Source organism: Chaetodon auriga, chromosome 10, assembly GCF_051107435.1.
Source record: "Chaetodon auriga isolate fChaAug3 chromosome 10, fChaAug3.hap1, whole genome shotgun sequence".
Taxonomy (NCBI): Eukaryota; Metazoa; Chordata; class Actinopteri; order Chaetodontiformes; family Chaetodontidae; genus Chaetodon; species Chaetodon auriga.
Window position 1 is genome coordinate 9,005,002 of NC_135083.1, and position 27,749 is coordinate 9,032,750.

The 27,749-nt window shown below is 46.2% G+C and overlaps 1 protein-coding gene across 3 annotated transcripts in view; it reads left to right on the plus strand.

Moving 5' to 3' along the window:
- The window catches only part of bicd2a (BICD cargo adaptor 2a), a 40,673-nt gene extending 17,496 nt beyond the window's left edge, over positions 1 to 23,177 (plus strand). Inside the window, exons 2-12 of one of the 3 annotated variants that reach the window (XM_076741318.1) lie at positions 278 to 490; positions 9,183 to 9,335; positions 10,275 to 10,489; positions 10,589 to 10,829; positions 12,508 to 12,765; positions 12,891 to 13,094; positions 13,212 to 13,760; positions 14,305 to 14,456; positions 19,422 to 19,653; positions 21,293 to 21,383; positions 22,982 to 23,177. In XM_076741318.1, the coding sequence (XP_076597433.1) occupies positions 278 to 490; positions 9,183 to 9,335; positions 10,275 to 10,489; positions 10,589 to 10,829; positions 12,508 to 12,765; positions 12,891 to 13,094; positions 13,212 to 13,760; positions 14,305 to 14,456; positions 19,422 to 19,653; positions 21,293 to 21,340 (2,265 nt within the window). In that variant the 3' untranslated portion in view covers positions 21,341 to 21,383; positions 22,982 to 23,177. Of the gene's footprint in view, positions 1 to 277; positions 491 to 9,182; positions 9,336 to 10,274; positions 10,490 to 10,588; positions 10,830 to 12,507; positions 12,766 to 12,890; positions 13,095 to 13,211; positions 13,761 to 14,304; positions 14,457 to 19,421; positions 20,404 to 21,292; positions 21,384 to 22,981 lie in introns of those variants that run through there. The other 2 variants (XM_076741319.1, XM_076741317.1) reach the window with 2 other exon arrangements.
- The last annotated feature ends 4,572 nt before the right edge of the window (positions 23,178 to 27,749 follow it).

The window sequence follows — 27,749 nt, forward strand, 5'->3', positions numbered from 1 at the left end:
CGACGGCCGTATTTTGGGAGGTTTTTGAACCCCAGTCCTCAGCTGAACTGCAGCAGTAGGGATTAATGTCACTTTAAAATGGCTGAATCACAAAGTAAAACCTTTGTCAATCCTCATATTCAAAATTTTAATATCCAGTTAATGCTCCATCCGCTCATTTACACATATCTCTAGTTTGGTAATAGTATTAACAATAAATTAACAGCAAATCCTCCCATATTTTTTAACTCCATAGCTTCTAACCAACAGCCCTTTTCCTCCTTTACTGTATCTCCAGGCCTTTGGACAAGCCTACTCCAACCACAGGAAGGTGGCAGCGGATGGAGAGAGCCGTGAGGAGTCTCTTATCCAGGAGTCGGCCTGTAAGGAGGCCTACTACGAGCAGAGGGTCCTGGAACTGCAGAACGAGCTCCGTCAGACGCGCAACATCCTCACCAACACCCAGTCTGAGAACGAACGCCTGAACACCATCACCCAAGAGATGAGAGAGGTAAGAGTGGGGGGGAGGGTGACGCATCCAAAATGATCCCAGAATTACTCCTGGTTTTAAAAAGGCGGTTACAGTTTAATCTGCTCAGTTCAGTCAGAGGGATATGTATCATAGGACGTTTGTAACATCAACACAAGAGGTTCATCAGAGGACACTGTATCAGGGTGGTGCTTTGAAAATGAACTCACTTCTGAGCTGAAGCTGTCTGCTCTTGTTTGCCTGCAGCCACTGAGAACGATGGGCATGTTTGTCGATGCTATCCTCTGAAGCTATTTATCTGTCTGAAGCTGCAGAAAACATAACAGATGCTCATCACTGATCAATCTCAAGCTCATAGCTGAGCCCAGGAGGAAACTGGGACGTAGAGCTTCTCGCTTTTTATTAGGTTTTATTGGCCGCAAAGAATCGAGTTTCAAGCGAAGAGGCAGAGGAGTTGTCCTCTCAGAGGCTGGAGAGCTGTGTAATTACTGCACTTACAATCGTTTTCCTCTGATACTTTGAAAGTCGCCGTCAAAACCTGTATTATTTAGGGTGTGATCACAGAGTCAACGACTGATGTGTTCTTGACGTGCTAAGACAAGACTAATCATAACTGTAATGACAGGAGGACAGAGCCCAGGCTGATTGAAGCAACACCTTAGCTTCAAGCCTCGTGTGATGTCCTCCACCCTTACTGTGATGCAGGGTGGAGGTATAATTACAGATAGAAGAAAAACACTGAGGCCATGGGAAACATGCTCTATCGCCAAGGATGGCGTGATCCTACATGAGTAGTTATTCAATTAATGTTTTAAGTTTGTGTGAACCGTTGCATGATAATAATGCTTAACCTGTTGCCCGAGCTGTGGTAATTAGTGGCATGGCTCATTATAAAAACTCAATGCAGACAAGCCCTTTACGAGCCTGTTAGCCAAAATCTGTTTGGCTGAAGCTATTTCCCTAAATCATAGAATACCCTTCACACATCCCAGGAAACCCTCCCTAACTATCATAATGCAAGTCTTTATTGTCTGCGCCCCACTTTTGACAATGTCGGACCCCTTCACTGTTTCCATTTCCATAGAGTCAAAGCTAATTGACCTCATTAGAAGAGACAAGAATGCGGTGCGGTGCAGAGCGTGGGTTGTGTGTCTTTGCCAATGGCCGTGCATGTGTGATGTTGTGTGATGGAGCCGGCGATGAGGGGATTGAATTAACAGGAGAGCAGTGCAGGTTGGCTCGGGGGGGGTGGAGGGAGCTTTGAGGAAGCCTGTTTGACACAAAGACAGGGAGACATAAAGGGATGAAAAGAGATGAACAGAATCTGACAGGAGGGCAGAGGGGAGACTCTCACTAGAATGATAAAGAGGGAGGTTTGAAGGAGCAACTTGTTTGAGGAGTTTGGTTTTATAAGGAGGGAAGGAACAGACTACTCGTGCTTGATTTAACCTGATTTATTGACAGTCAGAGCTCCAGATGTGCATCCTTCATCACACACTGAACCAGGAAGGGCCTCTGTTTCCAGTATGTTCTGCGTCGTTGCATCATATCAGTATTTTGTGCAGGTATTCTTTATCACATCTGTGTTTCAGTGTTCAGATCAGCGTTACCTGTTCCATGCGTACCTCTCCACCCATGCACCAATGCAGCACATCTTTTTAATTTCCAGCCTCTCCCCTCTCTCCCGTCTGTATAATGCTCTCTCTCTCTGTGGCAGTTAAACCCATCAGCGTTCCAAATCTTTCCGTGTTTGTGCACAGCAGATTTCACTGATCCGCTGTTTTGCAGGTCATGTTGGTAATTCCAGTGTAATTGGAAGGGGGGGGGGGGGGGGGGGGGGGTGAATGAAAAGGGGCTCTCTTCCTCTGTGAGTCAAAAGACTTTGGCGAAGCAGCTGCAGAAATCACCGCTGTGTTTCTGTGACTCACTGCTTGAGACAGATGTCAGCAGCGTTTCTTACTGAGATTAGTGAAAAAGACTTTAAAATGGCACGTCCCTCACACGACTTAAGTTCAGGAAAAGCTCCAAATTTCACTATAATTAGGTCAGCTGCTGCTCAGCTCTGCCTCTAAGTTGATATAAGTTGGGCATTATGGAAGCCAGATGTGCCTCACCGTGTTTTTGAAACAAAACAGGAGTTCCCCTGGGTAAAAATTTACTGCCTGCAGCCGCTCAAGAGCCAACTTGAGCATGATGAGTTTCTACAAGGACATTACGCCTCTGAATCTCCCAGCTGAGGTTATTTACTTCTTATACCGTGACAATAAATTTTGAGAGACAGGGGAATACACTGTTTGCTGCATATCTGGTAACTGGTGCTGCACTGGTGGCCTGGCTGATGGCCTTTCTGCAGGTGCCATTCCCATTATAAACACCCTGATGCTGCACCATGGGCCCAAGCCAGCTCTAATTGGCTAGATAAAAGGGGCTGGAGTGTAAATCGCCCCATGTATGGGAGATAATGACACCCTTCTAATGGTACTTCTGTGGGTGCTAGGAGGCGTGTGTGTGGCAGGCAAACGGAGGGAGCCCGGGCACTGAGGCTGGCATTGTGACCAGACTGACGGGACTGAAAGAGGCCTTTGTCTCCTGGGTTTCAAATTAGCCCAGAAGCTCAGGCAGAGAGAAAAGGGGGGGGGGGTGAGAATGGTACGAAAGGAAGAGAAGGAAGCCTGAAATCCGTTGGAGAAGGAGAAAGGTTTAAATTCGCCACCAGTGGTGGACGGTGGGGGGACAGCATGGCTAATCAGATTGAGTCAGGAGGGCGATTGAATGACTCAATTTCAACATGGAATGCAACTGACAGTCAGGCTGAAACTGCTGCCGTTTGTGTTCGTTTGAAAGTTTTTTCTTTGCCTCTGCATATCTCGAAGTTGTATATAGACTCAGAGCTTTCATGGCATCAGTACAGCTGAATGAAGGCCCCAGAAAGGCATACAAAATGCAATTTGACTGTGTGCTGTTCACAAATCAATCACTAGTTCATGTCATAATTCCACCATTTGGAAGCGTCACTCAGTGTAAAACGTTTTTTGTGTCTATACAGGCCAATTTATTCACAACCACTTAGTTACAGCATTTCAGCTGAATACCTCCGTCACATTTAAACCTCCCAGGCAGTCTCTCATGCCAAAGACTCCAATGTTGGCCCCAAGCACAGATAAGACATATTTCACTGCTACGGTGCAGTCTACAGGATTAAACCCCCACAAAAGAGCCAGTAACATCGTAAGGAGGCGCTCTCTAATAGGCATGACTTCATTAAATTCAATCTCATGTCTTGAGAGGAATGTGCCTACAGTGATGGCTGCCATTATCCTCACAGAATGGGGATCCCCATTGCCTGCCTCGTAGCCAATTATCACTCAAAGACTAAGATAACAACGCTGAGAAATGTGCTCCCACCTCAGCATGACCACATGATTGCGCTGTACTTCCTGTCTGCATTTGCATCACTTGGGATGCTGTGCTGGCTGACGCACTGTCATCCTGAAATAATTCACTTGCTCGGACCATCTTTCCCTCAGACACACACATTTTGGCCCCTTTTGTCAATTGCCATAATGTGGAGGCCAGTCAAATGTTAAACATGATTGGTTTTTCCACCTCATTGACACAGTGGATGTAGCTGTCAAACATTAACTTAAGTGCTGTTTCAACTGACTCGATTAAACCCCAGACAGAGACGCGGGGGATTGAGGGAGGGAGGTGTCCGCATTGATGGGATGAGTTTTAAAGGTCGGAAGAGGGCAGAAGCTCATGGAGAGGAAGCCCATTGTTGCTGCTGCAATCAGAAGAAATTGGAGCGCGAGGCCGCAGGTTTTCAGGGGCTGGATCGTGCGGCAGATGGACACGAGAGCAGAAGTGCAGTTGTCACAACAGTGCTGAGGCTTTACGTAGATTACTGAAAGGTCAGAGTTGAGAGGTGAAAGGAGCCAAGGAGGTTTGCTCTTTGCTCCCCGTCATTATCGTCTGACGTGAGGCCAATAAGACTCCTACAGGGCTCTGGGATGTCGATGTCGACTGTCTTGTTATTTCTTGTGACATTAATGCCAAGACAGATCACCTCCTGTCCTGTGCTGGTTGGTGGGAGGGGGTGGTATAGACAGGCAGGGGGATCTAATGAGTAGTGGGAGAGAGGAGGTGTGGAAAAAAAAAACCCAGGCAGTTTCATTTCCTGTTTTTTTCTGCATCCATTGATACTACTGCTGTCACGAGTGACCCACAGCCTCCTCTAAAGCCTCCAGACGTGATCTGGGTTAGCTGGCCACCGCACCCAACATCACTTAATCTTGCTTACTGCCTCATGAGCCACATGTCTCACAGATTGATGGCTATTTTTAGCCCTTAAGAGGGGTGCGTCTCTGAAATACATTTAGAAGATCTGCCATTGATCCCTAATAATGCTTGTCTTTTGGTGTCATCTTTGTGGAAGCTCTGAAAGTGTGGCCTCCTTGATAAAAGCCCCAGGCTCGCTGCACCAAAGAGGGTTTCCACGCCCGATCAATGGATCCGAATAAATCAACAACACATACGAACAGACCTACACATTCACTTGGACTAATGGGTGTAAACGTGCTCACGTGTACATTTCTCCACTCTCGTCCAAATGACCTAAAAATCCCTTATTCACTGTTAAGTGCATGCGGAACGCTTTCACCCTGTGGGCTTTTCAACAGTCACACACTGGGCAAAGTACCATCAACCGTGCACTGCATGGTTCCTTTCACTGCTAAGTTTTTAATTGTGTCGTTGAAAAGTGCGACCTTGACTGTGTTTTCTCGGCGTGACAGAGGCTGGGTAGGCTGAATAGAATGACAGTTCCTCGCAGCGAAGAGGAGGATAAAAGCAGATCTGCTTTCACCCACATTCTCGACTCTGACAGTAGCAATAGGCCCCTGAGCTTCATTATTCCTTTGCTCTGTCTACAGCCACATGGGGAGGGGTGAGCTGTTCTGCATCTGCGATTCATTTTGCGCCTCTCCGGAAGGTAATCCAAGGATGGGTTTGGCTCGGTAGAGTTGGATCTAACTCGGGCTGACGTGACCTTGAGGTGCTGCAGAGCCTACAGGACATAAAAAGCTTTCTCATCAGCTCTCTTGAGAACAATATCATTAGAGATCTACAAGCAGACATGAACATGGTTGTCCCTGTCCACATCTCAGAGATAGATATGATGGAGCTAAAGCTCGGTATGAGGAAGGAATTCAACTGTGACTGATACATGGCCTCTAAAAGCACAGTGACACAGTCAGAGGAGACAGGGGAGGTGGGGGCAGGAAAAATGAGAGCAGTGATGTCGGTGAAACGGCAAAATGGAGGTCAGTACTTTCAGAAAGCGAAGCTGAGAAAGAGGGTAAAAAAAAGGTAGTATCGACCTGCACGTGGTGTCATACCATCTGGGAGCTCCTCTGCACTTTGTAGGAAAAGTAATTTTGGAACATAAAATCCAGTGCATTTTACTGAAGTGAGCAGGATGGAGAGTGAAATGGAGGTCAGTGGAGTGAGTGTGAAAGAGAGAAAGGCAGAAAGACGATTAAAAATATATATTTATAGTCTTGTGCCATCTGGGAGTCTGGGCAGCACTTTCAAGGGAACCAAACCAGCGGGCGAGAAGCTAGTAAATATGGATTTTGCAGAAATGCAAGCTGGCCTCTCTGGAGTTATTAAGAACAGAACAGAGCCTTTAACAAAGCATTAAAACATTCCTAATCTACACTTGTGTTAAGCCTGAAACTTTGCCACTGTGGCAGCAGCTCAAACGTGGTGAGAAATTACTCAGAGCTTTAGTGAGATATAAGCAGGCTCAGCCCCACCATGCTGTCAACAGCAGTTTAATGGAGAAAAGAAAGCTGCAGAGTTGAAAGTGAGAGAGCTCGTACTCGTGCAGCTGGAAGGAAGCTCTGACCCAACGAAATGTGAGCTCTCGTGACATTTTGCAGACCCAGACACAATAAACTTTATCATACATATACACAACACATGCATGACCTATTCATCATCTAATATGCCACGCCTATCCTGCGAGTTTATGGTAAGGCTGGACAACTAGGTGCTTTTACTGCCACCCACTTTGCATGGAAGTGACACATCCGTCTGTATGTGTGTGGTGTGTGGGCGTGTTCCGGCAGCTGCCCAGACGTCACATGTAGTGACAGCACAGCAGGCAGGGGGTCGTCACTAACCACACATAGTCAAAGGCTTCTCACTGGTAAGCGCTCTGTTGGTGGCACCTCAGGTGGCCTTCGCCCCAGTGTCTGAACGCACACACACACACACACACACACACACACACACGATCACACAAGCACCATGTGGTACTCATATGATTTAATGTTATTCACACTTCGTAGCAGGGACGCACATGGCCACCGCAAACCCTGATGAGTTTACTCAAATCAACTTCTGTCTGGCAGTAGGACAGTGTCACCACCCCTCCCCCCCCGCCCCCAATCTCTGAGGGGTTCAGTGTGGCAGAGGATGTGGAAGCAGGGTGAAAGGTCAACACCCCGATATGCATTGTAATCAGATCGGAGGAGGGCTTTAATCAGGTTCAGTGGTGCCCTGTATTCACTGGGAGCGAACAGCATTGACCCTCCAGCTGAGGCACATAACCCTGACCAGGAAAAGGCCTGAACAACCAGCTGGTGCAGCTCTGTTGAGTTAAAAACAAGCGATTACTCCTGCAGTGCAATGATAATGTTGAAAGTCTTTATCAAATAATTGTCTATATGTTGTGTGACACCGCAAATCCGACACCTCGAGTATCTGGATCTGTCAATGATTTCAGCGAGTCCAGCTTTTTTTTTTTTTTCATTTTAGCTCGAATTTGGCTCCCTCTCAGAAGTCACAGAGGCTTAGCAGCAGGACTGATCTGTATTGTAAGCTCATGCATAATGCAGTCATGCAACATCAGGGCTCTCGCACAGCAAACACCCACGCTCATTAGACATGCGCAAAACCCCTATGAATATTAATGCCCCTTCAAACGTCAGCCTCCACTCAGCCCCGCACACAGTGATTAATTATTACACTGAGCAAACGAGGAGCATGTACTCTTCATCAGTGGGGATTTAGCGGCATCATTTGAGTCGGTGAATTCCTCTCTGAGGAAGACAAGATTTGAATTACAAAGAGAGTAACAAAAACAAATTGTTTTTAGTTGCGTGAGTCTCCCGAGTCACATTAGATATTTTGGAGCCTGAATTATAATTGTCCAATACTCTGTTATAAATAGTATAGATAGTGTGTGAGAAGGAAGTGGTCTTTAAAGGGATCCGAGCACATGACTGTTAAGGGGATCAAACTAATGATCTAGTTATTAAAAGACGTGTTCGGTCTCAGGGCAGCGGTGATGTGAGAAAGCCCGCAAGTGAAAGCCTCTCAGGCGTGACTTCCTCCGGTCACCGAAATGATCAGAGAGCAGGGATTGTGACGCGGCCAACATGGTGACGGCGTGAGAGGAAGGGGCCACCTGGTAAGGGACTGGGAGGTTAATTGTCCCTCTGGTATTGGGTAATCCCTGCCAACTCTCCTGAGAGACATACACACGGCCACAAACCCACACACCTGCAAATCCGAACCATATTATGAGCTGTGTGAGTGGAGATTGAAGCTTTTCCATCAAATCCATGCAGACGGAGAGATGCACTGCATTCACCTGGACACTAAAAGTGACACGCTCGCTTGCACACATGAACATTCAAGGTCAGTTCAGACAGTGCTGAACACAGAGATCTATTTCAAAGTGCCCCCCCCCCCCACCTTTCTCTACATGTACACAGTCATTTATTGAATCGAAAAAGAGTGAGGCCCACCCTCCTTCAGTGAGTATCGCCTTACTTCAGAGCTTTTATCTGTGTCTCTCAGAACTGCCGGCTAAGATGTCCCCCACCCAAATGTCCCGTGGGGCTCTTATGTTTTGGGATCAGCAGGGGTGGGAGGGCAGTGGTAAACCTTGGAAGAAGCGGATGGAGGGTTAAACAAGGCGGTAGATGAGGTGCTAATGGACAGGTGGCTCAGTAGAGCTGATCAGATCCCTGTGGGGGCGGGGTGGGGGGGGGGAAGCATGTCTGTAAGATATCTAACCTTTGTATAATTCATGATGTCTTTCCTGAGCAGCAGCAACATTTGCAGTACATTTCAAACGTTAGCGCTAGCTTGTAACGACTGCTTAGGAAACGCCACACTTTTTGTGCATCACCTGTGGTAGCATTAGCAGATTTTAACGAAAAATGGTCAGAATTTGTAACATTTTTCGCACACTTCTGATTTCTACAACTTCCAGTTCAGTTCAATTGCACTGATTAGTCCTTGTGTCCTCTTGTATAGGCTAATCTAACTCCTCTTTAGAAAATTAGCCAATTACCATTGAATGCCTGTTTCAATGAGAGAGATAAGTAGGCTTCAGACTCTTTGGTGCCATCAGAGCTGGCAGGCAGGCACACTTGTGGCCCACTGCCCGGAGAGACACCTGGCACCTCCCTCTCAAACATGAACAGGCACACACACCAAACGCACACTTACAACGGGTTTGGCCAGATGGGAGCCCTTTCTTATCTAGCGAGATTTAGAGTGTTAAAGAGCCAACGTGACACAAACAGTTACACTAAAGCAACGATATCCAATCAATCACCGTCTCCCCCGAGATAAAATACTGGTCACTGACAGCTCTTCCTCTTCTCCCCCTGTCCTCCTTCTCTCGGCCCTACAGAACAGCCAGATGGTGGAGCTCCAGAGGAATCAGCTGCGCGACGACATCAAGGAGTACAAGTTCCTCGAGGCTCGCCTGCTGCAGGACTACACCGAGCTGGAGGAGGAGAACATCTCGCTGCAGAAGCAGGTGTCCATGCTCAAGCAGAGCCAGGTGAGGATCCAGCAGGGCTGCAGCTCTTAGCATGCTTGAGTCATGTTAACAATGAGAGCGGTGGTGTTGCAGTCTAAAAATAAGAAGAAAGAGGTTGGAGAATAAGAGCAGAACGTCCCCTTCTTGGTAAATTTGCCTTCGCTGCTGGTCATCGTCACACAGTCTTAGTTTGGCTTAGTAAAACTGGTAGTTTCAGGCGTCTAATCCAAGTTTTTTTTTTCTTTATTTGCTGTGTTACAGCATCTTTGTAGTCCTACAGGCCCTCCACCTCCCAGACACCATTTCTGTCTGTCTCCTTCTTGTACTGATTAGACTGCCAGAAGACACATGAGCGCTTTAGTATTCTGATTTGATTATGATAATACAAGCAGCAACGAGATAAGCAGCCGCATTTGGTTTTTCTTGAATGCCTGGAGCTGCCGCCTGCTTGTAAAAGTGAGATTCTTCAACAGCTTGAGACCAAAGATTCTCACACTTCCTGGTAGAAAACACACTTACTGGGTTCAGTCAAATAAGTGGAAAGAAAAAAAAATCCCCTTTGCACATCTGCAAACATAAAACAGCTGAATTTCTAAGCAGGATATTTCCTTCTAATGCTGGCTTTTATCCCTGAGCTGTTAATTCTCTCCATAGGCGCTTGTCATCTTGGATTATGTTTTCTATATTCATCACAGACGGCATGAAACAAAGCAGCTCCCATTTTTGTAGACATCCAGCATAGAAAAGATTCCCAAATCCAATTAACTTAAGACTAATTAGAAAGGGAAATTAAATGGATACGATTATAATTAACATTATCTTGAATAATTTCACTCTTTTTGATCCAGCTGGTTTGCCACACATGAACCAGCTCATTTCTATTGGAGCTGCATCTAGCTGCATTTATCTCTCTGTCAGCTCAACACTCGTTCATGGTGTTGCCTCTCCTCCTTTGTCCAGGTGGAGTTTGAGGGTTTGAAGCATGAGATCCGTCGTCTGGAGGAGGACACTCAGTTCCTCAACAGCCAGCTGGAGGATGCCATCCGGCTGAAGGAGATTGCCGAGCGCCAGCTAGGCGAGGCCCTGGAGACCATCAAGACTGAGCGTGAGCTGAAAGCCTCCCTGAGGAAAGAGCTGTCCCACTACATGAGCATCGGAGACACTCTGTATCACAGGTGAAAAAAAGAAAAGAACACAAACAAGGTGCTCAGTCGGCCTCACCATTCCCAGTAAAGAGCGCTAAATGACACACTGTTCTCACCTTTTCCCCTCAGCCCTCTTAGCATCTCTCTGGACGGTCTGAAGTTCAGCGACGACGCCGCCACCGAGCCAAACAACGACGAGGCTCTCCACGGGTATGAGAACGGCTTCACCAAACTGGCCAACGCCATCACCTACGACAACTCCATGCCCAAGAAGGAGGAGCTGTTCCACCCCGCGCCCAGCCTCGTGGACGACCTGCTGAGCGAGCTCAACATCTCAGAGATCCAGAAGCTCAAGCAGCAGCTGATGCAGGTTCGTTCTTCATCAGCCGGAAACACTGATTGTTAAGAGCAGAGTGTATCGCTGACCACTGCAATCCAGCTCCAGTAAATATTCTACAGACAAGCCATCGTTAAAGTGACTGCCCAAGAGCAGAGTGCTTTCACAGATTATGTTGTAAATGAGTTTCAACTGGTGATATGTGTCTGCTTATTTTCTAACCTAATTATGGTTTGTCATAGCCTACAAATAATGCGCTGTCTTCAAAACAAACTAGACAGTAGTTACCAGAAAATAACTCAAGACTGCAGAACTATGTATTTAAGTAGGGTGGAGGTGTGATTCAGTGGAGCCGGCCTGGGCCAGACCCTGACCCCGGCTGCTGCACGGATCTAAATCCCCTTCCAGCAAAGTTAATCCAGGGAGACACACACATACCCTTCAGGCTCCGCTGGGCTGCGAGGCAGCGGGTGGTGGCACCGGCGGACCCTGCCATCTGCTCGCTCATCTCCCCATGAGTCCCAAGGCCACGCCTGACTGGGCACCATAGTTACCAGCAAGCACTGTGAACCTGTGGATAATAATTGTTTTTAGGTTCAAGGGATTAAGGTTTTTCTTTTTCTCCCTCATCAAACACAAACACGGTTGTTGGATTAATGTGTGACCCAGAAGTTACCTCAATGCCAGCCACCGGTTCTGGTTCGTAACCTGACCATCGCAGCCAATCTGGCGGGCTGTGACAGGCGCCATGTTTGACGTCACTCAGCAGCAGGTCGTACTCTCTGCTGTGGCCTCGCGCGAGCTCGTGCCACAAATTCCAGGCAGGAATCAGAGCAGAGGAAACAAAAAGCTTCCTGTAGTCATTCGTTGCTCTCCTGCATTATCTCATTCTATTGATTAGGCACTCAATGATCAACAATAGACATCCGCTGCTTGGATATCACCCTGTTATACCCTGGCAGTCTGTACCAACATCCAGTATGGATTCTGCAGGAGCTGGATGGTGTTAGCAGCAAACAACCCCTCCTCCAAATTTAAGTAATGTTGTAATATGTGAAAGCACAAGTGTCAGCGCTGACTTACTGGAACATTAAATGTATTGTGTGAAATGCATCATTCATGACACAGTTTCATGTGTTCACACTTTGCATTTTAACACGTCGTATGTGATAAAAAGGAATGTCAGATAGGGTGCTCCTGAACACGACAAGCCATCTTAACCGAACGCTCCATCTTCTTTTGAAATTAATCATCATTATATATTCCGCTCTAATGAAAAATGTATGCAGCTGAGCAGGACCGTGATACTTTTATATTATTTACAGATCAGCTTCTGAAATAGCTCCGTGCTTATATCAGCACAACTGTGTGCATGCATGTAAGACGACCCGCCCAGGGTCCCTGCCAGCGCTGAGCTGAACCCAGTCCAGCAAATTGTCAAGGTCATCTTGACTCTGATGCTGGGCTACTGGGCAATGAGCCTCACATACCTTGGCAGCACAAGCCTGATAGTGGGTAGAGTTACACACATGACAGATAATCCACTGATTTAATATGATCTTTTTTCAAAGCAAGAATCATTCACATCATCAAGTTACCGAGGAACCCAAATGTGACATGTGTGATAAGCCAAGAAGAGAGTACTGTACTTTCATTATAGATACACAGTATAATGACCTTGCATCTTATTGCTCTTTGTGTCTCCCCTCAGATGGAGCGTGAGAAGGTCAACCTGGTGTCCACCCTGCAGGACTCCCAGAAACAGCTAGAGCAGGCTAACGGCGCTCTGTCAGAGCATCAGGAGAAGGTGAATCGTCTGACGGAGAACCTCAACGCCATCCGCAAGCTCCAGGCCAGCAAGGAGCGCCAGTCTGCCCTGGACAACGAGAAAGAACGTGACAGCCATGAAGACGGAGACTACTACGAGGTGGACATCAATGGACCTGAAATTCTGGAGTGCAAGTACAAGGTACCTGTCCTCTTATAACAGAGGGTAGATGATATGACATGCCAGATTAAACGTCTTAGAGTACACATTGCCTGCGTTTGCACTCCACTTTTAAATCTTCTCCATCATTGATCTTGCTTTGCTAGGTTGCTGTGTCCGAGGCGGGAGAGCTAAAGGAGGAACTGAAGACACTGAAGGCAGAATACCAGACCTGTCAGTCACGTTACGAAGAGGAGCGCACCCGTCTGGAGAACGACGTCACAACACTGGGAGAGAAGCTGGCAACGCTGGAGAAGTCGAGTCACATAGAGAGAGAGCAGAAGGCGAAGCTAGAGAAGGAGCTGCGCAAGGTGACATGTTGTTCTTTATATTGACGTTCTGATTAATGTGCTTGATGGTTTGGTGTTTTTATAAACTCTCTAAGACAAAATAGTGCCTCGTTGACGCGTTTCTCTCTGTGCCCTCAGCTGAGCGATGTGGCAGGCGAGTCCCAGGGCAGTCTGAGTGTGGCTCAGGACGAGCTGGTCACCTTCAGCGAAGAACTGGCCACCCTCTACAACCACGTCTGCATGTGCAACAACGAGACACCCAACCGCGTCATGCTCGACTTCTACAAGGAGGGCAAGGGCGGTCGGAGCAGCCCAGAGGGCCGCGGCCGCCGCTCTCCCATCCTGCTCACCAAGGGCCTCTTCCCTGAGCCCGGCAAGACCGACCTAAGTGACGGAGCCCCTTCACCTGTCTCCTCTCTGCCTTCTCCTGTGTCTGACCACCGCCGCGAGCCCATGAACATCTACAATCTGGTGGCCATCATCAGAGACCAGATCAAGCACCTGCAGCTGGCCGTGGACCGCACCACAGAGCTGTCGCGCCAGAGGGTGGCCTCTCTGGAGCTGGGCACTGTGGCCGACAAGGACAAGGAAGCCTGCATGGAGGAGATCCTCAAACTGAAATCCCTCCTCAGCACCAAGAGGGAGCAGATTGCAACCCTGAGGACCGTCCTCAAGGCCAACAAGCAGGTTGGTTGATCCCTTCTGTCTTTTGTGCACTCGGGATGTCTGTTTAACTAAGTAAAGCCACATTTGTCAGTTTTCGCTTGAAGGACAGAAACAGAAGAAGAGGGTGTCAGCTATTTCAGGTCTACTCAGCTGTTGCAACAAATGCGTCGCAGACAAGATCTATAACAAACACTGGTGGAGCCAGCAGCCTCATGATGTCAGCTGTCCAGAGTATCTGTGTGGTTAGGATGGGAGAGGAGCCCTCCGAAGCACAAAGAACCATAACCCAGAGATGTGTGTGTGCAGTTGCTCTTGTGGCCCTTTAAAGTGTGTGTGGTGACCATTAGAACACAGACATGAAAGCCCCTCGTAAACCACACACCTATGGTTTTTAAACCAGCAACTAACAATAGCAGCTACAGACCACAGGGCTACCGTAATGACTTGAGAAACAGAAAAAAAATAGGTCGTATGGTCCATATTAAACAGGCTTCTTGTGACAGGAAGTGCACCCCCGACGCCCTCCAGCTGCTCTAACCCTTTTGTTCCTCTCGTCCGCCCGCAGACAGCTGAAGTTGCTCTGGCCAACCTGAAGAGCAAGTATGAGAACGAAAAGGCCATGGTGACCGAGACCATGATGAAACTGAGGAATGAGCTCAAAGCCCTGAAGGAAGACGCCGCCACCTTCTCCTCTCTGCGCGCCATGTTCGCTACACGGTAAGAAATACGCCGCCTTCTGCTCAGAGGCCGGCGCTGAAGAATAAGTCCCACTCATCCGAGACACAAATTAAACACAAAAGCATTTATCTGACATACAGCCCTGAGCTCACAAAATGTTTGCCCACTTTCTGTTTCCAGAGGAAATTGTCCCATAAGCAGCCTTTGTTGTTTTACCGCGTGGTTTGGCGTGAATCCCAAACGGCGCTGGTGTGCTGTGCTGCTGTAGATAAGCCTGAAGATGCAGCAGTAACATCAATTTTTGAAACTATTGCACATGCACCATACCAGACTATGCATAGTATAACCAGGTAATCTGAGATCATTATCATCATGTACTCCATGTTTACCACATGCTGGCGATGTCCCTGTGGTATCATTGTAATATGACATGTTTAAGGAGCATGTTGTTTGTTTTTGAGAATTGCGGTCAGGACGGCATTCTGGCATTGATACAGGCTGAAAACACAGAAGGTATCTAATCTGGGTATCCTTTAAATATGTCACTTAAAGTAGTGTTTTTTACCAGTGATGTGTGTGTGTGTGTGTGTGTGTGTGTGTGTGTGTGTGTGTGTGTCAGTGTCAGATGGGCTGACACACTCCCTAATCTTTTCTGATTCCACAGAGAAGCCGGTCAAAGGTTCTGTGCATAATCCCACCTCATCTTGGTCTGGATTACACATTCACCGCTAAATACATAGTATACTAAGTGCTCACACACTGCTTGTTTGTTTATTTGGGTGTGTGTTTGTGCATTCATATTGAGAACGAAAGAAAGAAAATGAGCTCGAGTTCACCTGTATGGGCGTGTTTTCAGATGTGACTGAAGTGAATCCACGGTGGATGCCGCTCAACTCACTTTTTGAGTTGCTTTTCCTTTCTGAATTTTTTTGAAGGTGTCGACGCCGTAAATATCAGCTCTGGGCCAGATGGCCGTGCTGAGATGCTGAGACAGTCTTTCCTTCTGCATTTAAGACTCCTCCACAATCCACAGCAAAGCTCAAGCTGTGCAGAGGGAGGAGAGGTAGAAGAGGAGGGTGGGGACAGACGGTGTTACAGAGCGAAGGTTGCACAGGCTGCAGGGAACGTGTGGGCTGCTCGGCGCCCCTCATCTTACCCACACAGTAATTTGATACCCATCCCTGAAGTGCACTTGCTGAAGCAACTCCATATACCTGCAGTGTCTAATCAATTAGTAACAGGAGGAAAACTCCTGTCTGCAAATGTGAGAGTGTGTCTGTGTGTTGTCATGGGCTTTTGGCGCACTGCAGAGCCAGATGGTCAGAGGACGTAGGTGCAACGCTGAACTAGTTGGACCAAAGCAAAGCAGAGCAAGAGAGAACCAGATCCGGCTCCTGCTAATGATATTACTTTTACGCCCCTGGGCCCAGGAGTCGTATCGCTTGTCATCGTAGCATCGGTGAAGGGAAGGTGTAAGATCGTATTTGCTGTGAGGAATCGCAGCCATTGTGAAGGTTCTGTGTCTTTAAGCCTCTTTCGCGAGAGAGGCTTAAGATATCGACAGCACATTACAGCTCGCATGTGTTTTCCTCCTTGTGCACAAAGCACCTCCCCTGATGATGATGTCCCCGAGCCTCCGAGCCCACTATTCTGTCACCGCTCTGCCTATGCATATATTACATTCTGTCTGTTTATGGGATTCACGTATTGGTATGTAAATTCTGTCCTATACGGCACCGAGTTGGGTCAGGGGACTCTTTGAGAGGCTGGGGGACTCGCCTGAGCAGGGTTTCCCACACTCCCCCCTCTTTGTATCCCCGTCCCCCCCTTCCGTCCTTCCCCGCCGCCAAACACCCGGTTCCCTAGTCATCTGGAAAAGAAAGAGAGGAAGGGGGCAGGCTTTCAGTTAAAGCCCACTACAGGAACCTAATTTGACAGACTTTTTTTTTTTTCATTGTAAGCACCACAATGACCACGACGTCTGTAAAGGTGCAGTTCTGAGATGGGGAAAACTCTTAGATGCAAATGTGTGGTCTTTGACAAAGAGGAAGAAAGATGAGTGGAATTGAAAGAATGTTTAGGTTTTTGTTGGATCCTTTGTGAGATCTGTGCCTCCCTCAGATTAGAGATTCGAGTTTTTCAAAGCGCATTTCGTTCTGTGAGAATTTCACGGCGTCGAGTGCTTTTCAAGTGTCTGTACGTGCTTCTCTCTTTGTTTCTGCATGTGTGCCTCTCCAGCTGCAGTCTCTGGTGTCATGTTAACAGCGAGCTCCTGCCTCTCACATTCCTGAGACATGCCTCAACATGCTCTCAGCTCCTGCTCCCGCTGATTAACAGTCAACCCATCAGCCCAAGTCACATTTTCTCCTCAAAGTTACACCCTCAGTCATCCCGCTGCTCTGTTGTTAGCTGTATTCCCTCTCCACCATTCTTTCTTTCATTCTGTCCTCGCCTCCTCCTCCCTGCTCGTTGTATGATATCCGTCCCGCCGTGACCAATCAAGCTCCAGACGAGACCACAGCTGAAGAGTTTGTTGTGTTTCTGTGCTTTGGAGGCAGTATTGATTGTTATAGTAGTATAGTTGAGCTTTCCTTGTGCAGATGTAAATGACATTGGCTACTGTCAGTAATCACAGCAAAATGCAGATGAAGTGCTTGTTTGTCAGTGATGTGAATATGATGACTGTTCATCCTGAAATGGCCAGCAGCCGCCCCCCCGGCCCCCCTCAGCTATTGTGCCACCACACCCCATCAGCAGCCCAGAAAGGCTCCTATTGTATCCCTCCAGTCTCTGGAATAGACTCCTCTGTTCTTTTTCCCGGGAAAAGCACACACCCTCTCACCCCCCACGCAAGAGTGGCTGAACTGTCTGAAGGCGCACCAGCCCCCCCTACCCCCACCCTCTCCACCCTCCCAGGGTGTCCCCCCATCTCATACTGGGTTTAATGAAGCAGCACTGATCCTCATTGTCTGGGTGTGTGTCCCACTGGGAATCAAACTGCATACACAAGAGGGGAGGGTATGGTTTGTGTTTGTATGGTGGTCTGGCAAGGCCAGAGTTCACGTGTTGCACAGTCCACGTGCAGCACCACACACAGCAAAACATCCACGGCTACTGGCAGTTTTTGAGTCTGGGAGATATTCTTCTTAAAACAAGAAGCCAGGACGACTGTCACAAAATCACACTTCAATCTAGAAATGACTCAAGTTTATTTTGGTGGGAAACAGGTCAAGAATCGCCTCATACTGGCAGATTTTCTCCGGTTTTCACACACTGATTTATGATTCAACAATAGAATAATATCTCAGTTGGATGTTTTTATGGTGCTGCAGTTCAAGCAGCCACTGAGCAAACAGACATTAGAGCTCACATGCCCAGTGGGAATATCACAGTTAAAGCTTGCAGACATTACAGTACGACAGATGGCATAAGTAAGAGTTCTGCATTCTTGTGGCTGTTTGAAGTCTAAAAGAGTTTGTGTAGTGTCACCACAGGTTGGGGCATTCCCAAAAAAAAAAAATACCTTAATACCAGAGAAAAGGGAGTAGGTTGAGGCTGCCTACCTGCTGAATTATGTCTGCGCGGTTTTAGTGTGGCATCGTTGGAGGATAAGGCGCTGCTTACTAACACGACCAACCCCTCCCTTCATACAGGCGTGTCAGTCATTAGTGGAGAATGTCACTCAGAACGCTTTGTCAGCAACACAGAAAGTAGGGATGATCAAGATGGGGGGAGAGAAAGTGAGTGATGCAGGCAGGCAGACAGTAGGAGACAGCAGCAAGGAAGCGGCGGAGGAAAAAAAAAAGGCTTGAGAGGCAAGATAAGAGCCGGCGGAGGAGACGGGATTGAAAGAGGGGTGAATGAGAGAGCAAGGTGACAAAAAAGGGGAAAAAGGTTTGGCGTAGGAGAAAAGCGTGAAAATGAAAGGCGAGCACAATGAGAACAGATGGATAGTGAGATATAAGCCCCCCCACCTCAAAATCCCTTCGGGTGACCCAGTTTTTCTACCTGTCCAGCCTCAGACACACATATACAAGAGCACAGGGAAACAGGTGATCGTGCCGCAGTGCAGCATGCAGTGGTACTGAGCGGCAGGTAGGCAGACACCATGTGAGATGGAAGTGATGGTGAGAAGTGATACAGTTTCAGTCCGTCTGGGAAAGTCAGATCAGGTGTGAACGGCCACAGCTCGGAGTAATCAGCCATATTCCACCCATCTTTATTTTTCTCCTCCCCCTGACTCCTCAGCCTGTTCCTCAGGTGACGTAGAAAGGATCTTCTTAGTGACCTATAGGCTAATGCTTTCATCCTTTGTGTATGTGATCTATTCTTAACTTCCACCGCACATACGCTCCTCATATTATTCAGAGAAGCTGTAAGCTGTGCTCAGATGGTCTCACCTGATGGTGAATGGCATTCACACCCTGTCACAGCAGCCAATTAAACCCAAGACACTTCTAACACAGGTCAGGATGGCGTTTACTAGTACTGATGATACTAAAACTTTGATAATATCAGTAAAAATAAGGTAAAATAAGGAGGGAAATCAAATATAGAGAAATTGGGCAAAATGAGCTGAGAACATTTTAGTTTGTGAAGTTTGGTGGAGGAGGTGGCTGATGAATGTCTGATGAAATCATAAGTTAATAATGAAGGAGCTCTGGGAGTCCCAACTGGTCTGCGCTGTGCGGAGCAATGGCTCCACCTGGTGGTGGCTTCAAACCCCAGCGTAACCAGGGGAAAGGTCACGAAACAGTTTCAGTTGTTTTAGTCCTCAGAGCTGTTGGTGTCAGTATCACAGGCATGCAGCTCAAGTATACATATCACGTATGCTATAGCTTTCATGCAAATATAACAAAAAGCCAGGAAATACTTTGCTCCATTCATGCAAAGACTATTTGTTATTATTGGAGCTGCCGGTGCCCCCTTGTGGTATGACACAGCAAAGAACCTGACTATGTACCTGACTTCACAGTTTCCTCTCTCTGTCTGTGTCCCTTGCAGTTGTGACGAGTATGTCACTCAGCTGGATGAGATGCAGAGGCAGCTGGCGGCAGCGGAGGACGAGAAGAAGACCCTCAACTCTCTCCTGCGCATGGCCATCCAGCAGAAACTGGCCCTGACTCAGCGCCTGGAAGACCTGGAGTTCGACCACGAGCAGACCCGCCGGGGGGGCAACTCCGGCCGGGCCAAGGCTCGCAGCAAGGCCTCCAGCGGCACCTCCAACAACCCCCACGTAAGTCAGAGTCTCACCTGCTCTGGCTCCGGCCGACCAGAGCACACCAGTGTCATGCCCAACGGCATTGTGGGAGGCCCCGTGGTCTTTTGCAGCGAGAAGTACAAGATCTACTGCGACTGAAGCGGCTGAGAAGTGCGGAAGGGACTGCTGTGTACAGAGGGGAGGGCGGCCCGCCGGCCACACCCTCCCTGCCTTAGTGTTAAAGAGCCCCACTCGCTCGCTTAGCTCCCTGGCCAGCCTGCGCTCCTCTAGGGACTGCTGTGTGACTAACCAGCTGCTCGTGTGTGCTAGTGTAAACGCTTAGGGGAATGCAGATATATGTACAGTGTGCACTAGACGTTTGGACTGTAGTAGACATATATGGCATGTGGATTATAGGGCCCCGGTTATGTTGGGGGTTTTGTGGATATTATGGAGTGTCTATTCTTTCCGCTGTCATGGTGCTGTACGTATGATGTAAAAGGTGGCAGCTTTTGTGCTCGTTCGTTCTGGCCCCCTGAGTGTATTGCCTGGTGACAGTAACACATTGTGGGAGTGGGTTCTTGTAAAGAGGATGACAATCCGACGGTCTTGTGACTGAATATGACATCCTCTGCTCTTCGACTCTGTCGGCATTGGTGCTCCTTTAATAAAAAAAAAAAAAAGCCCTCTCCTGGCCCCCCCCAGGACTGACCCGTGTCCAGCAGCCCACTGTCTAATCAGGTCACTCTTTAAGCAAAAAGGAACTTGAAGACAAAGGAACTTTTGAAGAAAAGGAACAAAAATATGCAATCTCCCCCTGCTTCCATGCAAGGGGAGCACAGTCGGATTCTCCACAGAAATTCAGCAGTGGGTTGGCTGCCGGTTTGACGATGGAATTGTTCGGGCAGAAAAGGAGCACCTGTGACCGCAGGTGTTTATTTCAGGATCATTTTAAAGCTGTGACGCTAGCACACCAATACAATAGGGTCAGTAGAATCGCATGGCTTTGCAGCTGAAAACGCTTTTGAGCTTTTTAACTGTTTTTTTTTTTTTTTTTCCTGTTGTCAGGTGTGTGGTACAAGACGAACTCGTGTATTACAGGGCTCTACATTGTGGAAAGGGGGGAGTTATTTGGTGTCTGGTGAAATACAGGAGGGCTATTCCATGTGACCCATTACGTTGCGATGGATTCTTTCAGAGCCATATATTATAAGAGGGAAAGAAAGTTTGACAAATCGATCTCCACACCCAAATTAAGTGCACTTCAGCATAGGTGCCTCAGGTTCCTACTTCTGTTAAAATGGATATAATGATTACTGTGAACAGAGATACAATATAGTTTTGATCAAAGATGATTTTTTAAATACGGAGCAAATCCTTGAAGAGCACAAATCAAGACGGCATCCGCATGTGGATAATGAATCTTCAAACGAAAACCTGTGCCTGTCGACCCAAACACTTGATACTATATTTATCTATCTGTTGATGTAAAGCCCTGTCCTTGTGTCTCAACTTGTCACTGTTCTTTTCCTTCTCCCCCCTCTCTCTCTCTCTCTTTATCTCTGGGAGATCGGCCAGAGCTCTCCAGTCATTTCTGTGTGGTTATGTGGCTGAAAACTCTTTCCTCATGTCTCTAATCTGTGTCTTGTCGCACGGTCGACCTTCTCTCTTTTAGATTGTCAGCAGCTTGCTCCCCCAGCATCACCACTCACCCTTTAACTAGAATGAGGAATTGTGGGGAAAATTGCCCTGAATATTTTTGTCAGGTAACGTCCTCACGTGCGTCGTGCTCCCGCTATTTGCCTGTGTGTTTATGAGCGTTCAGAGTGGAGGGCCCTCATGTTTGTATGACGTTTTTAACCTTTGCAAATGGAGGGTCACTCATTCCTTTTGTTTTCTTTGTTCATTTTGGTGTGTGAGGACAAAGCGACGTACTGTTTTAGTATCCACAATAGCTTTAACCCCTTGCAAGCTAGCATTACGCAAATAGGAAAAAATATAAGTGGGGCTTGTGTTGAATAAATCCATGTACTGCTTGTGGATAATAGACACATTAGCTTTATGATGCTAAAAGCAGGGTTGATGTTAGGAAATCCTGCAAGATTTATCAAAATGATGCATTTTCTACTACCACTAAGCTATATATTAAACTCTATATTCTTAACATGATCACGTTCAGGTTCGAATCTTGCAGGATCCTTCTACAGTATTCCTTCCTCTCAAAAATGAAGAGAGGAAGCTTAATTGTTCCTCTGAGAAGGGAACAGCGTCGGCGGTCAACCCTGCTTGAGTGTGCATCCATAAGCCACGGCACACAGCATGGAGACGAGGCTATCGTACACATTAGGGAAAAAGAAAAAAAAAAAAAAGCAGCCTCCGTAGAGGTCAATCACTCTTAAGTTTGAGATTCACTTAACTTACAAGTGTGATATATTCTTTTTCTATCAGTTTGCGCTGACTGACAAAAGGTTTGGGGAGTAGAGGAGGGAGAACTTCTCCTGTTGTAAACCAGCTCCTAAGACAGGAGTTAAGAACGCCAGACACGCTGGTGAAGAAAGCCAGATGTCTGGCTGAGAGCTGACTCTGATACTGTGGAGAAAGGAGTCCAGGGGTTTCCTGAGGGAGAAACTCCTGGTGGATTTTGGAGGAAAAAAAAAATGAAAAGAAAAACAAAAAACTGAAGACTGGTTGCTCAATCGAGCAGAGGACATTGATTCAAATTAGCTGAGCCCCTAACCCGTCCCCTTGTAAAGGCTCTGTGGAATCCAGGAGCAGTAGATAGATACCCAGGATGTGATTGTGACTAGAAGAACCCCCCTCTCTCCGGAGATAAATGAATTCCCTCTCGGCTCCATCTAGTTTGAAATCGATGTCTGGCTTATCTGGTGTCATAACAGCATGCCACCTAAAAAAGCTCCTCCTACCTCTGCTTGCAGGCTCCTCCCACTTCACCTTTAAGTTTTACTGCACATGACGCATCTCGTTTCTGATTCATAGTCAGCCTGCATGTCAAAAACATAACCCGTTTTTCATGAACTTGCATGGCATATGAGAAACACCCCTCCCCTTTGACCCGGGCGGTGGGATGTGGCTTCAGCTCTGTCCTGTGAATGAAAGGTCGTGGTACTCGTGAGTCATTGGCTTCCCAGCTGCACCCGCAGGACAGTCTGTGCTCTCACATCAGCTCCTCAGAGACGTCGTCGACGCGGCAGAAAAGGCTCCTAACATGGCTTCTGCTGCTTTGACTAACTCCAGCCGCCGCCTGCTCTGTCTGTGTGGACTCAGCCGCTGACCGTGTTAACAGTCGCTCGACATTGACAAATAATGCTAACGCTGATCATTTGTTTGTTTCTCCATTTTGCAGTAATTACAGTAGTTCTGCGCGGATGGCGAAGTACCCGACACAAGGCCCGTTCTCACTGCTGATTGAGTTCACCGAAAAGAGTTAGCACTAATAGGCCATTTGGACTTGAAGATGCAAAAAAAAAGAAAGAAAAAAAAAAACCAAAACACTGATTTCCAGTCAAAACTGCTCTGCTTCCTTCTCACTTCTTTCAAAATGTGACGTCTATTGGAATGACACTCATTTGTGCGTGCTGCTGCTGCTGGAAGCCAATTTCTCACAGGTCCAATGAACTGATCGCAATTCTGACCAGAGGTTGCGATTGGCTAATCTGACCCTCCAATGATAAGACAGGGGACATGGGGTTGTTTCTCATTGTAAAGCTGTTTTTGTCTGGTTTCATCTTATTATTATTATAATTTTTTTTTTAGTTTATTGTTTTTTGTTAATCTGTGCACTTTCACTTTCATTATATAGGAGTATAACAGACTATTATTAACCTATAGGAAAGCTTGGTAGTACTACGGTTTGTGAGTCAGTCAGTTTAGGTTATAAGACTATAGGATTATACGTCCTCCTGAATCATCTGAACCTGAATAACAAACTATCTACTCAAGTAAAGGCTCCACAAACCTACTATTACGACTTTCTCCTCAAGATTTTATCCATCAAATAATCATTTCCGAACTGTTTTGTTACATCATATGTGCTGTTCTTTTATGTTTGTTCTACTGCCATGTTCTATACAAAAAATCCAGGGTGATCAAATTCTGGGGTTTTTTCATGTATTTATTATTCCTAGGAATAGTTCAAAATAACGCAATGAAACTTGACAACGCTCTGACTCAAATAGGTAAGTTGTGTTTTGGGAAAAATTGGAGTGACGTGAGATACGCTTTTCCTAGCTTCTTACCGAGGGCGTTCAACTGAAACGGGGATCACTGACTTTCAGAATTCTCTGCAAGTGCGACGATTAAATTCCAAATTGGAATTGTTTCATTCTCTCTTCGTTTATCGTGCCAAATCTTGGTACACACCGTTTAGGTTGAAAAGAATCAAGACTCGGAAATAAAGACAAGCCGTCACTGAGGAAGACGTAGTTGGGGCCATGGCTCTCTGTGCGAGCGCCGGGGTTTTGTTTTTGGTTTGTTTAGTTCTTCGTTTCTGACCAGTAGTGCCTTTCATTGTTTCGAGGGAGAATCTTAGACTAGAGTTTCATGTTTTCTTTTTTATAGGTGAGGACTTTGGGTTCAAAATGACTGTGAGCAGCAATAAGTGCAAAGGGAATTTCCCCCTGTCTGCATGAGTGAGATGATAGTTTTGAAATTAGCTCAATAAAACTGAAATTGTATTGAATTCTGCAGGTCAGTGATCCGCTCAATTAATTCAGGGGTATTAAGAAAAGGTTGTTTTTTTTATCAAACTTTGGGAACCAAAAGAAGTCCCTTTGGCCTCCTGTCATTGAACAAAATGCTCCAAGCATCTGTAATGTGTTGGGGTAGATCAGTGTACTATTGGAAACATCTACGTATCTCTAGCATTGTTTGGTGAAGGTAATGTGATATCAATAGTATTGTTGAAAAAATGTGCAGAGAGCGCATTTTCTCTTTCTTTTTGTCCGATTTAAGTTTTGTTTGTTGTTTTTTTTTTTTATTACTCTTGAATCTTTTTTTTTTTTTTTTTTTTACATCATCTTTGAGCATTATGTTTTCAGGAAACAGAAAACAAAGTAAGCATCAACAAGCTTGAATAGTGCCATTATAGCCAAAGCTTGTTTGTTGAGGCGTTAAAGTTACCAATACGGATGAGAAGCTAAAAAAGAAAAAGTGCAATTCAGATACTGTTTTACATTTAAAAAAGAAAAAAACGAGAAAGTTTTCTGTTTGCTGGAAGCGATAGCATTGTGATAATAAAATTAGCTGTGCAAACTTTATATTGTCATATTGTGTTTCAGTATTGATCCATAATGAGAGTTTGATATCTTTATATGAAATAACGACTTCACCTGTATGTTGGTATTTATTTGAATTGTCATGCAGTACTGTATTCTTATCAATAATGTGCATTATGATTAGTGGCATATTGATTACAGCTAAATGTCATATGCATGTTTCTCAGTCATGGGACCTTTACACAGAATCGAAAACAAACATGGAAACTTTTGTCAGGGTGTTACAAAATATGGAGAGAAAAAAAAAAAAACGAGAAGACAAAGTCTGATGTATTACTGCTGAATTAATTCCTATGAAAGTGTTTGTTTGTTTTCCAGTAGAGAAGGTGGTATGTCTGTGTAAAGGTAGTCATACTGGCTAAAATCAATAAATGTGACTTAAGTTCCAGTGTGTTTGAGTGTTGTTATTTATAGCTCCTGCGCTGCAGCAGCGGCAGGTGAAGGGTTAAACAGGGGAGGAGATGGTGTCTCCTCAGAGTGTTCCCAGCTGGATGCGAGGGGCAGGGGAACTTCCCAGCTGTCTGAGCGGCTCCAGGACATGATCACATTTCACACAATGCACAAAAACACTTCCACCACCTAATCCCCCACCCCCATCCAAGCCTTCTCTCTCTCCTTCGCTCCGTCCTTTTTCTGCTGTCTCGCTTAAACCTCGCTCCTCCCTCTCCCTCCTCGGCCTTTCTCCATTTCCCATTTCTTTTCCTTTCCTCCCCTCTCCCTGCCTCTTGGAGATACACCCACGCACTGATCGAAGCTGCTTGCTTTTGACCTTTTGCGGCACCCGGCACTTCCTGTCCAGGCTCTGGAGGCCGTTGCTCCGTCCAATTAATGCTGCAGTCACTTTTTTTTTTTTTCACAGTTGTTAAAAACGGAGAAATACTGTTGGGCTCTTTCAAAAACAAGCCATACTTCTGGACTTTTGTGAGTGTCATGGGATGTGCAAAGTGCAAATACAAGTCATCCTAAATTAGCAATGAGAAGCAAAGGCTGCACATATTATTAGAACATACTGGTGAAGTACAGATACTACTGCATGATTTAAATCAGTGGGTCCCAACCTTTTTTGACAGATAAGACTCCCATCACCGGTGAGATCAAGCACACTTTCCAAGACAACACTTATCATGTTCCATATGTGTTCTTCTAAATCTGATTTTAAACTGGATGCTATGTAACATTATTAATTATATAAAACTGGATGTTTTAACATTTATACTGTAAGACATAGCAATCCTGCAATTTCTTCTAGGTTTGGTCAAGTCTGTGTTCATACCAAAAACTGAATGTTTCAACTGTTTATCCAGAACCGTTTACAGTCTCATTTGAATTTTCTGCTCTCTTGCTAACTAGTTTCCACACACTCTCAATCACAGCGTGTGATGTTCAGTTGTTAGGGGCTGACTCAGCTTGGTCAGGGGTGTCTCCTGTGCTGTTGATGTATTGTAGCAGATAATTTATTGGTTATTATGATACATTCAGCACATGCCCCCTTGCAGCTCCAGACGTGCCCCCTGGCAGCTGCATACTTCTGGTTGGGAATGAATGATTTAAAGATTACTCAAAGCAAAAATGAGCTGACGTGACTAACTGCAAACAATGCTCTTATGAAGACTCCTCTGACACATCTCCACACCGTAAAAGGACAAGAGTGTCATTCTGATTTAAACCATTTCTACCGTTTGGCCCTAACAGACAATTCCTGTTCAGTTCAGAGAGGCTCTACAAAGTGGCAGCCATCTGTTTTTTATTACATAAATGGTCAGAGGCAGCTCCCGCTAATCCGAAGTCAGAAAGGTGAGGTTGTAGGGGGTTTCTGAAGCTGTCTGACCATCTGACAAACAGTCCTGATAGAGAATGCAGATGATCTTAAATGAGCCTTGACGGCAAACTGGGCCTTCCCAAATGTATGTATGTTCAACAGAAATGGTTTTAAATGGCGACTGTGGCAAGTTAGTGCTGCACTTCCATAAAGTTATGGTGACATAAAAATTACAAATTGTAAAAGAAAGGTCCAAACTGAAGCTGCAGCAGCTGAGATATCCTAACTTTTAGTCCCTGGTGTGGGTCAAACACCAAAAAATACTGGATACTACACTTCCCATAATGCAACTCAATAGGTCATTTCAGCAAACTGGACTTCATGTCTAAAATAAGTTTAAATGAATGCATAACTGCTGATTTTGGACTGTGCTCACAAACATAGATAAGATAGAGTTTCAGCTACGAGAGAACTGAACTCTGTGACCTTCTATCAGTTATGATCGTCCCTGCTACGACGTTAACACCTCCTCGTCCTCTCAGGATTAAAAATAACCTGGAATCAGTGACATTCATCATCATGACACCCGCACTATACAGTGAAACCAGTTGCTGCCATTTGCCATATGCCTCGCTGATTGAATTTGAATGGCAGCGTATTAATGAGAGCCAGAGGGAAGAGATGTCATTTCACTGACATCACTGTGGCAACAGTGGAGCCTTTGTTGGAGGCAGTCTCCTCTTATATCCTCTCCATCCGGGACTCGACTGGCAGAGGAAAATATGGGTCAGTGGGATTCATTCCATGGCACCAGTCCTGCTCTATTAATATGCAGGTGTTGTGATTAAACTCTGGATGGAGGGGGATTCATACAGCAGAGCAGCTGTCTCATAAGCCAGCTGATGCAATATTACATTTCACCACTTGGTGTCCCCATCGTACAGTTGTTGATGACTTCATAAGCAGCCTGAATCCGTGAAAGTTACTTCAAGGTCTAGTGCTGGCCTTAAAAGAGCCAGTTTGTGTGTATGTGTGTGTGTTTTCTCTCACAAAGAGTCTTCTTTATGTGTATCAGCCAG